At 45.8% G+C, this 13599-nt stretch overlaps 1 protein-coding gene across 1 annotated transcript in view; it reads right to left on the bottom strand.

Moving 5' to 3' along the window:
• Window positions 1-819: 819 nt before the first annotated feature.
• The window catches only part of RAB11FIP4 (RAB11 family interacting protein 4), a 56777-nt gene continuing 43997 nt past the window's right edge, over window positions 820-13599 (bottom strand). The window contains exons 8-13 of the mRNA XM_036768539.1: window positions 13257-13397; window positions 6730-6811; window positions 6310-6447; window positions 5599-5757; window positions 2623-2766; window positions 820-1293 (exon numbers count right to left, since the gene is read on the bottom strand). Of these exons, the coding sequence (XP_036624434.1) occupies window positions 1177-1293; window positions 2623-2766; window positions 5599-5757; window positions 6310-6447; window positions 6730-6811; window positions 13257-13397 (781 nt within the window). The 3' untranslated portion in view covers window positions 820-1176. The remainder of the gene's footprint in view (window positions 1294-2622; window positions 2767-5598; window positions 5758-6309; window positions 6448-6729; window positions 6812-13256; window positions 13398-13599) is intronic.

Genomic DNA, 13599 nt, shown 5'->3' with positions numbered 1-13599 from the left:
GGTGATGGTGTGGGGTGAAAGCTGCTGGGAATAAAACCCTTCTCACCCCAAAATGAGCCTTCGGTTCAACTATGAGTGACTTACGCCTTCACCATCCCCCACTCTTTCCAAACATCTATTCCCTAACAAACACAAAATGAAGCATCTTCATTTTCTTAAATAAACAACACATACTCTCTCACATATACACAAAACACACACACACACACACACACACACACACACACACAGAAACAAAGGGGGAGGTAGTAGGAATGTAGGAGTGCAAGGAAAACCTTAAAAAATAAAGGCTGAGAGTCCACCCAGAAAAAAATTAAACAGCTTGAATTCTAAGTCCCCTGAAAACTGGGGTTAAGTTATAGAAACAGCTGCTTAATGCTCGTTAGACCCAAAGCCATTCATACACCAACCCAGAACCAGCCACTGGTCATTATGAATGGTGTGTGAAATGGAGGAGGTAGACATTAAGTGACAAACCACTCTTTGCCAGCAAGTGATTATGGTAGTCATAAACCCTCTACCCCCAAACACACCAAACATCAGAAGCAGTGACTTTTTCCTCCATGATTTTCTACTAAAAGACCAATTTCTTTTTCCTGGCCCAAATATCTGTGCCCTGGCAGGATGTGCCACCGGTGAAGGCAAAGGGAGAATGATATCAAGCTAATCCTAATCACAAGGCTGCTAGGTATTCAAGTTACTGGAAAAGTCATTGTTTTGTTCTCCCTTCTGTAGGAGGTGAGGGAGCACCTCCAACAATAGAGATAGACCTTTAAAAAAAAATCCTTACAACCAGAGGTAGTCATTTCAGCCAATATCTAAGACACAAACTTCCAGTTATATTGTTATTACAATAACAATGTCCTCCTATCCCCTCTGCCAACCCTCTTTCCCGCAAAGGTACAACAAAGTGCATGAAAAGCTAACCAAAGTAGACCTTTGTGACTAAAGGATCAACCCCACACCATCCTTAATATCAACATTCGCACACACATTTTCTTTCATACCCAATTATACACACACGTACACACACACACACACACATGGCTGTATGTATAGACATTTACAGTATTAGTGACTCTTAAATCCAGTGACATGTGCAGAAGGTGTCGGGTGGCTGCTGCTCTCCCAAGCTCTTCATTGGTCCCACTCCCACCTCGACCCCTACATCTTCTTTCAGTTTTTGATCTCCAGGATTGACGGGTTGTGGTCCAGGATGGCGAGAATGATCTTGTCCATATACTGTCTCAGGCGGTAGTTGATCTCCTCTTGTTCTTTGAGGGCTTCCATAAGCTGAGAGGGACAGATAAGAGATGCCCAATGAAAACCCAATCTTCTGCAAGCAAAGCCAAGGATCCTCCCCTGTTCTGACTGGCGCAAGCACAGAGACCTCAGCTGAAGAAAACCAGGTATCCAAAAAAGCTAGGCTGGGTATGGGTCACAATGGACCGATCAGGTGAGATAAGGTTTCCTTTTAACTTGGGGAAAGGAGTCGAAAGTTCTCCTATGTTAAAAAAAAAATTGAAACATTTGGTTTTGGGTAAGAATTCTACTTCAGGAACCTAAAGAGATTCCTAGCCCTGAAATGGATCATTGCTGTGACATCAAGCAGTATTTATGGGGCTACAGGGGCCTGAGGGAGCAAATTTGGAATTGGAAAGCCCCTCAGAGGCCATCTGGCCCAATGCCTTCATTTTACACCTGAGAAAACTAAGAGTCAGTGAGACTCTCTGAGTTGTCCAAGGCCATAAGACACGGCAATTCTAAGAGACTGGCCCAGTAGGGAGATGCCTGCCTCTTGTTTTTAAGTTTTAGGAGAAGAAAAAGATGTTTTTAGTAAAATGATCCCTGGAAAGGGATGTCAGTGAAGCAAAAACAAACGATACCTTTAAATAAAAAATTTATTTTAAAAACATTACAATTATTATTATTATTTTAATAAATTATTACTCTTTAGATCCAAAATCTATGGCAAAGGGTAAATGAGAAAACGAACTCTAAATCAACACTAGAAAGAAAAGAATGCATTTATAAAAATCCTGGTGGATGAAGAGCAGGGTAAAGAGAGGAGGCAGTAACTTCCTGAGCTATGGAGCAAATTGAAAGAGAATTCCTGTGGTTATTCATTAAAATTCAGGTTAAATATACTGTGGTGTTGACTTGGAGACAGGAGCACCTGGGTTCAAATCCCACCTCTGACAATTTCTAACTGTGTGATCCTGAGCAAGTTCTTAACCTCTCCCAGCCTGTTTCCCCATATCTAAAAATGAAGGGTTTGGACAAGAAGGCCTGAGGTCCTTCTGAGCTCAAAATCTATTGTCCCACGCATCTCCCTAGGCCTCAGTTTCCCCATCTGTGAAATAAAGGGGGTCAAGATGGCCTCTAAGGTCTCTTCAGGTCTAGATCTGCACCTCTGCGACTCAAAATCACTTTAACTTGAGTTTTCTTGGCAAAGTGCAGCATCTGCCAATCTTGCCCCTTGTCCGTTGCAGGGGCAAGAGAGTTTCTTAGACCGGAATCAGAGCACTTACACACGTCCAGGGTCCAACGAGTCACCTAGAAATGCTTTTCTCTTTTAAAAAATGCCTTTCCTAAGGATCCAGGGACTGAGCCTGTCCTTACCTCATCCCGGGAGGCTGAGTCGATCTCTGCTGCCAAAGACTGGGCCTTGGTTTGAGTGGCAAAGAGATTCTTTGCTTCATAAAGACTGAGACTTAAAATCTGCCCATTCAGGTCATCATTCTGGTCTCGGAGCTTCTGGTTTTCCTGTCAAAAGCATAAGGGAAACAGAAGAGTTAGAGGTCACCGATCAATCGATCGGTCAACAAGTGGTGAGCACCTACTATGTACCAGGCACTGAGCTAGGGCTTGGGATTCAACCACTGAAATGAAAGTGCCTGCCCTCAAGGAGTTTATAGTCTACCGAGAGGGAGGTGACCAAACAGTATGTCATAAAGCACCTACTATGCGCCATGCTAGACAATGATTATACAGAGACAAAAGGGAAACAGTTCCTGCCCTCAAGGAGCTTCTATTCTCCTGGGGAGACAGTGTGCATACACATAGAGAAGGAGTAGACACAATGAGGTAACCTAGTGAGGGAGGTCACTAGCTGGTCAGGGGACCAGGTTTCCTGTAGAAGGTAGCGCTTGGGATGTGTCCTACAGGAGGAGAGGAAATTCATGAGGCAGGGAAGAGGAAGGAGTTCTTAGGAGAAATAACTAGGTTCAACTAAAATTAAGCCCTTAGCTCAGGTCCCCTCACATCCTTCCAAGGGAATGGGTATATTGGGTTCCAGCTAGGGTCGAGGCACTTGCCTGGGAAGTGAAAACACATGGCTAGAACACCAGCCTTAGAGTCAAGAAGCCCAGGGTTGCAATCCTGCTCCTGACACAGAGTGGCTACTATCCACCTCAGCATGGGTGGAGTGAGTTTTTGATCCAGGGGCCCTGCCTGGCTCAGTGTAACAATATGAGTGGAAAGGGAAGGAGCAGGGCAGGGAGTTGTATCCAGAGGCAGAGAGGAGAGGCTTAAGCCAAGGAACGTGCCCAGCACACCACGGAAATGTGCCCAGCTGTGCTTTGGGGGAAGTCATCTGAAAGCACCATCTGTGCAAAGACGGGAGATTCATGGGCTTGTATTTATGGGCTCCCCACCAGGCTCTCTCCAGAACAGGGGCTCTTTGTTGTCACTGTGTCCCGGACCCCTGCAGCAGTCCGGTGAAGCCAGGGGAGCCCTTCTCAGAACCATATTTGTTGCCCACATTCACAATGAAGAAAATATAAACTTCAGCTAGAGGCTGGTGAAAATAAAGACGCTGTTGTTTTCCCATCCAAGGTCAAGGACTCCAGGTTAAAAATCCCTGCACTAGAAAGAACAAGACAATCCTTGGACATACACAGGGAAGGCTTTGCGCCAATCACAACTCCAATCTATCCGGCTCTTCAGTGTTTACAAGGAGATCAACGGACTTCATCTCATCTGATCCTCACAATCGTGGCGCTACATTTTGCATTTACGAAGCTCTGGGAGGGAAGTGATTTGCCCACAGTGGTCACGCAGAGGTGGGATCCTGAGGCAGATGTCTCCTGCCTCCCCCCAGGCCTGGCCCTGGACCTTAGCAACCCAGACCCCAACTAATCCAATTTTACAGATGAGGAAGCAAGCTCAGAGAGAGTATCTCACGCTGGGGCACGTAGTTAGTACGCAGTCACGGGCAGGATCTGAACCCAGATATTCCTAACTTGAGGCAAGCACCCTATCAGCTATACCACTATGCTGCTTATTTAAAAATCACATAGTTAAGAACACCACCACCCCCGTATAACATACTATAACTTTCCTATGGAACTTTAAAGTTTACAAAGCATTGTACATACACTCCCTAACTTGACCCTGACAACTACCCCATGAAGTTTAGCTTCTATTATCATTCCCCTTTTAGAGATGAAGAAAGTGAGGCAGAGATAGGTTGCCCTCTCAGAATCACACCGCTAGAAAGTGCCCAAGATTCACACTCTGTCTGATCTTCTTCTCCCTCCTACCCTATAAAGGGATAGAGTTACAAACTGAACTTGTGACATGGCTACAAAGGTGAGGAAACTCCGTCTACCAGTGCAGATCGGTGCCTTCTGTGCAACTTGTAGTCTTAGCCTACAGAGGATGTTGGAGTAGAACAGTGAAAAGTACATTCCGTAATTCTAGAGAGACTGACAGTGATGCACATAAAGCCAAGAGACAGGTTTGAGCTCCCACATCAACTACTTACTAGCTGTAGGGCTCAGCCAAAACATGGCGATAAGAAGACTGAACTCTCCACCTCACGGGGCTGGATCCCATGCAAGGGGCCTGAGGGGGTCACAGCAATGCCAAAATGCCGAAGGAGGAAGTGACTTGCCCTAGGTCACTTGGACAGTAAGTGAAAGAGCCAGGATTCAAATTCAAGACCTGAAATTCCAAATCTTCTATTTTTCCTACTGCCTTTCTTTAGAGCACTTTGTAAACCTTAAAGTTATATAGAAATAAGATGAGTGGTTGCCAGTTCTTACTTTTATCTAGTTCCCTGGCACTCAGCTTGCCTTTTTCTTAATTTCCTCTACTATAAGAAAATTTCTAAGTGCTTTAAAGTCTTTTTTATTTTTAATATAACTCCTAGGGCCAATGAGGGATTTTTTTCCCTTTTATATATTTTGTCTTTTACATTATAGTAACTCTCAGTTTTCCCCCTCTTTTACCAGGAGCCTTGCCCACCCTAAGGACCTCGAGCCTCTTGATTGGATAAATGTGTCATCTATCCATTCATTTACCTATCTCTTTATTTATTTCTTTATCTCTCCATCCATCTGCCTACTTCTCCATCTATCCAGTTATTTCTCCATCCATCTGCCTACCTCTCCATCTATCTACCTAGTTTTCTGTCACTTTGCCTGGTGTGAGGCTCTGGTGGGGGCTCGAGACATGCTACTGAAAGTAACCTGGCTCTTGCTATGTGTGGTTGCTGCATCTTCTCTCTGCTCCATCTTGGAAGAAAAGGTTAGGCAGCAGATGCACTTGTGTTTTGCCACCCCACCCCACTGGAGTCCACGGTCCCTGACTCACCTGCTTGAGCCGCTTGATCTCATGTTCCAGTTCGATTTCCCGAGCCCGGGCATTGAATTCACTCATGCTAGAAGAGGAGCTTCGTCCCCGACCAGGCCGCTCACAGTCCAGTTTGTAAAGCTGGAGGTGCTCCAGCTCCTTCCTCAGGTCCTCAATGAGCTGTAGGAATGAGGTCCCAAATACATCAAGTTCATTTCAATGTAACAAGCACTTATTATGCACCTACTGTGTTCCATTCTATCAAGCTCTGGGCATAAGACAAAAAATGAGTCCCTACCTACTTAGGAATTTATGTTCCACAAAACATGGGTAACTCGGTATTACTAGGCTCATAAATTTAAAGATGGATGGAGCCTGAATTTCTTCTCAGCCTCAATTTCCTTACCTGAAAAATGACATTCATAATACTTAACTACTTACTTCTCCTAGGGCTAGATCACAGATGAGGAACTGGAAGATCAGCCCCTCATTTTATGGATGAAGAAACTAAGGCAATCAGAGGTTAAATGACTTGCCTAGGCTGCCTCTTTCAGCTAGTGAGTGTCTAAGGAGGAATTCGGGTTTTCCTGACTCTAAGCCCCCTACACCACAATGTCTCTGCTAAATGGGTTTCTTGGGGAACCCAGGCCTCCAATGGACCCAGATGGCCGAACTGTGATGCTTTACTAACTGGACCCCAGCATTGGGTGATCCTGAATGCAGGTGCCCCACCTCCTGAGTGGCCTCTCGCTCCTTGTGGTACTCTATCCGGTTCTGCCGCAGCTTGTCCATCATCCGCTTGTACAAGTCCATCTCGTCCTTGAGCCGGAGGCTGGTGTCTTCTAGCCGGTCAGACATCCGTTGCCGCTCCTGAAAATGAGCGAGACACCCAACACTATTTAGAGATGGGACACTGTCCCCAAAGGAGATGGGGACTGATATCTGAAGGGAGCGGGGAGAGAGTCAGCCAACAAAACCCCAAACCCACTGTGTTCCTTCCACCCATCCCTACTCACGTACACACCAGATCTTGCCTTGCCTGTGCCTCAAAACAACTGACAATTTCTAAAACACCAAAAGCCAGGGGGAAAATATTTGGAAATCGAGGTAATGTAAAAACAAAAAATGTATTAATTAAAAAAAAAATTTTACCTCATCTAATTTCTCTGTCTGGGACTTTAGACGGGTCACCGTGGTTCTTAGTTCTGTGTTCTCTTCTTCTAACTGTTGTACCCTGCGGAAAGTGGGGGGGGGGGGCCAAGGGGATGGGGTACAGAGAAACCAATGTCACTTTCACTCATGGACTCACTACTACAGAATTTAGACCCAAAATGTAACTTCTTTCTTGAAAAGAGACCAAATGCCTAAAACAACAAATACCCAGCTTTAGGTTTAACGGATCTGGCTCTCAGAATCAAAACCACCATTTTCCAATGCTGTGTCTGCTTTCAGTTTCTACAATAAATCACTCCTTCCAGGAAGTTGTCTCTGATTCCATCTCCTTCTGAGATCCATCTCCCCCCCAGCTGAAAATGCCCTTTCCTGCCTTAGCCCTGAACTTGGAGCATTCTTCATGAGTTATTTTACAATACCCCCATCCACCTAATATGCCCCTTCCTTGGGGTTCTCCCCTGATGCCTCACTAGTACATCTCAAAAACAATGCCAACTCTGACAGGTATCAATCAATCAAGCTGGGAAGGTTTCCAGGACAGACCAGATCAGAGGATCAGCCTCGCTAAATTCTGACAGGTTTATTACCCAGGTGGCCAAGGGAGATTTATTTTCTAAAGCCCCAGTAATTTGGGGCAGCCATTTATTAAACTAAGGTTTTTGTCAAAAGGAGGTATGACCTGCCCTAGTGAAGCATGTACACAGACTCTTTGATCCTGGAGGTATTAAAGGAATTATATAGGTCATTAAACTCCAGCAAGGCTAGGAGCTGCGTCTGACAACTGATCTCTGTAGGAATTTAATTTTTGAAATGCTTGTTGAATTAAAATGGTAGACAGTTTAATTTAACTTTCTCTGTAGTGACTGTGACTGTATTTATTTAAACATAGTGTCTTTTTGTTAGAGTTCCTTGGTTCCCCAAATGTTCAACCTCCAACTCAAAACACTGTTAGGTTCTTAGAAAATGATTAAGTGAACCTGACCAACAGGGAGTGATGGAGGCTGTCATTTTCCATTTGGGTCTAATCAACGGTCTGATTCTGCCCTACTGGTCTTCATTCTAGGACCAAGCAAAACAAGTCCAATCCCCCTTATTCCAGGGATCTCCTGCATCACCCATGAGTTCTCTCTTCTCCAAGCTGAACAACACCAGTTCCTTCCACAGATGACCTTCATGAAGTGTGAAGGTCATCGGCGCCCTCTGACATCCCAGCTGTCTCCCAGGGGTACTCTTCAGCTTATCAACACCCTTTTTCAATGACGGGCCTAGGAACGAACATGACAATCTAGATGGGATCGTGATGAGGGCAGAATCCAACGGGCCCATGACCTCCTTCTTTCTAAAAGCTAGGCCTCTCTTAAGATCATAGATTTGTGAAATTGATAGGCCATCAAGTCTTGCTCCTCATTTTACAGACGAGGAAACTGAGGCCAGAGTAAATGTCTTGCCCAAGGTAACACAGGCAGTAAGCATCAGATGCATGATTTGAACCCAGGTTCTTTGCCACCAAAGACAGCGCACCTTCTCCTGGGCAAAGTCACAATCATGTTAGATTTATTTTTGGCCAAATCTGTCATACAAGGCTTCGATGAAGAGGTGTAGATGAGCCAGGCATTTTGGAGGATGACTAAGGAAGAGAGTATCTCTTGACTGGTGAGAACCTGAGGGTGGAAGGCCACGTTTGTTCCTCATTTACTATCAAAGGACAGGGTTAGGTACCCATGAGAGCTGGAAAAGAGCCAAGAGCCCAATCCCTAAATTTACAGATGAGGAAACTAGATCTCAAAGGTCCCAAGGTCACACAAGACAAGTCAATAAGCAAGCCTACAGTAGCACCTACTATGATGCCTAATATGAAATGACTACTATGTGTCAAGTGCCATGCTAAGCCCTCTTTTCATCATAGCCCTTCAACATACTCTATTCTCTGCAATGATCCTAGACCAGGTCTCTTATCACAACTCCCTCAGTCTTCATTGACATTTCTGGAAAGGTGCAAGCCGACTTTGGTCTCCAAATAGGATGGGAGCCTGACCACCATACTGGATGCCATGGTTCCTGTACGGCATTTCTCCTCAGATTTCAATTCCCTTTTTCCCCTTCCCCTCAGCAGTTGCTACTCTGAACATGACCAGGACCACGGCTACCACTGTAGGTCACAAATCCAGGGGCAGCTGGGTAGCTCAGTGGTTACAGCACTGGGCTTGGAGTCAGGAAGACTTGAATTCAAATCTGGCCTCTCATACTTTCTAGCTGCGTGACCCTGGGCAAGTCACTTAACCTCTGTTTGCCTCAGCTTCCTCTCAGTAAAATGGGGATGATACTAGCAGCTACCCCCCAGGGTTATCGTAAGGCTCAAACGAGATCATAATTGTAAAGCACTTGGCACAGAAGGGCAGCTAGGGGGCCCAAGTGGGTAAGAGTGCAGGGCCTGGAGCCGGGAAGGCCTGAGTCCAAATCTGGCACTGGACACCTACTAGCTGGGTGACCCTGGGCAAGCCACTTCACCCTGTCTGCCTCAGTTTCCTCATCTGTAAAATGAGCTGGAGAAGGACATGGCGAAGCGCTCTGGTATCTCTGCCGAGAAAACTCCAAATGGGGCCACCGAGAGTCAGACAACGACTGAAACAACCGAACAGCATCCTCATCTGTAAAACGGGGATGTTCATGCGCAAAGACCTTTACAACTGGACTCCAGCTGACCATCCCAGGCTCCTTTTGTGCATTCTATGTTCTTGCCAGTCTGGATGACTTACTTTGGCTCGAACTCAGCACAGCACCTGGCACTTAGTAGATGTTACATAAACATTATTATTGTTGTTGTAGGGAAAGAAGAAGGGAAGGTCAGGTAGGAGAGGAAGCTTCCGTCCACCCTCTGGCTTCCAACATCCAACACACCCGCCGCTGGCTCTCTCCTCCACCTCTCTGCCGCCCCTTTACGCTTCCCTCATCCTCTCCCTATCACCTGCCAAACAGCAGACCAGACTGCACTAGAGGCATGGTTAAGGAAAAGAGTATTGGCTTTGGAAGCTGGTTGACCTGGGTTCAAATCCTGCCTCTCATGCTTATGACCTCAGGCAGGTGACTTCCCCTATCTGGGTCTCCAATGGAAGATGAAAAAGCTACCTGAGACGACCTAAGGTCCCTGACCGCTCTCAAATCAATGCTTCTGTGATAGATGGGCTAACAGGTCAGCACATGGACATCGAAGTCCCTACTCGTTTAATAAAGGCATCACCTGCAGCCCAGAGAGGGAGGTTCTTTGCCCAATGCCACACAGTGAGGCAGTGGCCATGCTGGGACCAGAGCCGTGGCCTCTCTGTTCTCAGTCCCAAGCTCTCCTGGGCATCACTGCCTTCTACCAAGAGGACAGGAGGGAGCAGCCAGGTGTCAGGGGTCCCACTGCTGAGATTAGGAACATAACAGGAACTCTTGGAAACCAGCCTCCAGAGTGGAAATTAAAAAAGGATCTGGGTTGTCAAAGTAAATAAACAAACTCACCAGTCCCCAGAGGGACAATCTGCACTAGGCGCCTAGGGAGACATGAGCTCCAACATGAAATCCTGGTCCATCATAATTGTCTCCCCAGAGGCATTATGGCAGGACCAGTGGATGGAGTGTGGGACTTACTCAGGAAGACCCAGGTTCGACTCCCACTTCTGACACTTCTTCCTAACTGGGTGATCCTGTGGGAGTTACTTAACCAGTGACTCATGGAGCTTCACTTAGCTAGGACCCATCAGAGTCGGGATTTAAATCCAGGTCCTCTGACTCTAAAGAAAACGCTTGTTCCACTGTACGATGCCACGGTCACATGGTTTTTTCATCAAAAAAGTATTAACTCTTTTTTTACTTTATTATTCTTGGGATTTTTTGGTCTGCAACATGGTTAATATGGAAATGCTTTCATGAATGCACATGTATAACCTATATCAAACTTCTTACCTTCTTAAGGAGGGGGAAGGAAAGGAAGAGAGGGAGAGAATTTGGAGCTCAAAAAAATTTTTTTTAAAGATTAAAAATTTTTGTTTATGTGTAATTAAGAAAAAATTTTTTAAAGTATTAATTTTTTGTATTTATATAGTCAAATATATATATGTATATGTATGTATATGTACACTCAATTACATTTTCTTGTTTGTAAAAGAAACGACTTAAAAAAACCAAATGTTTAATCCTGCACATGATGTGACCACATCATCTTAAAAGGATACTTCTTAGTAGGAACACTATTGTTTTTAACTCTTGGTATGGTCAGAACTGAATATGGCCACAACTACTTCAAAGTTCTTTTGAATTGAAGCAATTTGGAAAGCCTGAATTCCTCTGATCAATGGAATGAGCCCACCACGACTCCTTGTAAAACATGCTTCCCGCCTCCCGACAGAGAGGGGATGCTCAACTATGTAAATTTGTTTACAAGGGTTTTGTTTTTCTTTTTCAAGGGGGGAAAGGCTGGGGTGATGGTGAGAGAAAATACTTTTGTTTACTGGAAAAAATTAAATTTTTCAAGGTTTTTTTTGGGGGGGGCATTCTTTGGACTTTGGCTGCTTTAAAGTGAAGTCCACACTATCATGTTGTTCAAAGCACCATAATAATTTCTAAAAGGAAAGGACATTTAGCGATTTCTGCAGCAGATCCTCACTCTGGACCACGGTTTGAACCCAGGCCTTGGGATTCTAAATGGGGAGCACCAGCAAAGCTGCCTCCAGTGAGTAATAAGAAAGAAGCCACGGCCCTGACCACTGGCCACTCTGCCTGGCATCCCTACAGCAGGCACTGGTCAGGAAGGGCTGAGGCTGTCTTTGCCGATATCAATCAGGCCACCCAGGGACCCGACAAGCTTTGGAGGCCCGAGTGGGGAAGTACAGAATAAAGACTCCAGACTATCCTTTGTGCAGAGGACTGAAGGCTGCTGTTTTCAGCATCAAAAGCAGCCCGCAGAGCTGGCATCCCAGGTGACTTCTAGCCCTCCTCAGGAGGTCTGCTCTCCTAATATCCTGCCTCAGGGAACCAGAGAACATTAGTACTGGGGATCATCTGGACCTGGCCCCCTCGTTTGAAACATGGGGAAATGAAAACCCAGAGAATGCAAGAGACTCACTCAAAGTCCCACTCCAAGAAAGCCTGTTCTCAAGCAAAGCCATAAAGGGAGGGAGTATGAAGATTACTATCCTTGTTTTATAGATGAGGAAATCGAGGCAGGCAGAAGGGTTATGTGACAGGCATACAACTGGTGAGTGTCCAAGGCAGAATTTGAACCCAGGTCCAGTGCTTTCAACTCCCTTCCCAACCATACCCCATTCCCCAGTAAGACTGCCATGGACCTGAGAAGCAGCATGCCATGGTGGATAGTGCTGGACTTTGTGCCAGGAAGACCTGAGTTCAAATCCCCCTTTCCTACATGCTTATTAACTATGTGACCTGGAGCAAGTCACCAGGCCTGCCCTGGGCCTCCGTCTCCTCATCTGGAAAACAAGGGGATAGGCCTAAGTGGCCTCCAAGGTCCTGTACCGCTTTAAATCTATCATCCCACGCCATTCTCAATTTAAGAGACATTTACTAAGCACCTACTATGTGCCAGGAACTGTGCTAAACACTGGGGAGACAAAAAGAAGCAAAAGTCAGTCCCTGCCCTCAATGAGTTTACAAACCAATGGGGGAGACAATATGAAAACCAATATATAAAAAGTGAGCTCTACATGGGATAAAAAAGAGATAATTAACAGAGGGAAGCCACTGGAACTAAGAGGGGTTGGGGAAGGCTTCCTGTAGGAGATGGGATTCTAGTTAGGACTTAATGAAAAAGCCAGGCAGGCCAGCAGTCAGTATGGAAGAGGGAGTGAGTTTCAGGTACAGGGGACAGACAGAGAAAATGCCCTGAGCCAAGAGATGGGGGGTCTTGTTGGTGGAAGAGCCAGGAGGCTGGTGTCATCGGATCATAGAGAATGTGTCAGGAGGTTAAAAGGTAGCCCGCCAGCCCTGCAAACACATTTTCCTGATTTAAATTAGCCTCTGGTTTCTTTTAGGTCCTTGGGTTCCATCAACATAACCAAACTCAACAGCTGACAAAGCCCTGGGAGTGAAGAGAGCATCACAGGGGCTCTGCCCCTAATGTGCCTGGGTGCCCCTGAGAAAGTCATTTCTCAAGCTCTAAAATGGGGATATTACCTGTTTCTTCTTAACTTAGAGGGACAGGGCGAGGATTCTTTGGATTATAAACATAAAAGGGTTTTAAGTTCTTCTGGGCATTCTTATCACAAATAGAATGTAAGCTCTGAAGTCTGGGTCTTCTGATCTGTAAATTGGAGCTAATACACATGGTACCTACCTCACCTGGTCCTTGTGAGGATCCGTGGATGTAAAGTACTTTGCAAATCTTTAATCACTGTATCAATGGTATTATTATTTTCATCCAATATTTCAAATATTTTCATCCAATATTCCAAATATCGTCCGTGGGGCTGACAAACCATAGAATGAAGGCCAGAGAGTGAGACACACACCTTGTGTTTAGCAGCTCGATCTCAGTGCCCTTCTCCTTCTCCAGCTTGCTGAACAACTCCCGATGCCGTCTGATCTCCTCCTCCAGGGTCTGCTCCGCCGTCGTCTCCTGGTCTTTCATAATCTCTTCCAGCTCATGTACCCTGCGGAGAAACAGCCCCTGGGGTCAAATGGGTCTTCTGCCATCAATGTTCTATCCACTGCCCTCTTGCTATAACCCCTCTGTGACTGGGGGTCCAGATCTTGACTTCCCCAGCGGCCCAGATCCTCCCTTCTTTGTCCCTCTCCCCTTCCCCAGTGGCACAGCTTCCAGCCTGCCCCTTTCTCAGGAAGGGTGGGTGTGTC

The sequence above is a fragment of the Trichosurus vulpecula genome, chromosome 7 (assembly GCF_011100635.1).
Source record: "Trichosurus vulpecula isolate mTriVul1 chromosome 7, mTriVul1.pri, whole genome shotgun sequence".
Classification (NCBI taxonomy): Eukaryota; Metazoa; Chordata; class Mammalia; order Diprotodontia; family Phalangeridae; genus Trichosurus; species Trichosurus vulpecula.
Note: the sequence above shows the minus strand (reverse complement) of the source record. Positions and strands in the feature narration are given on the sequence as shown.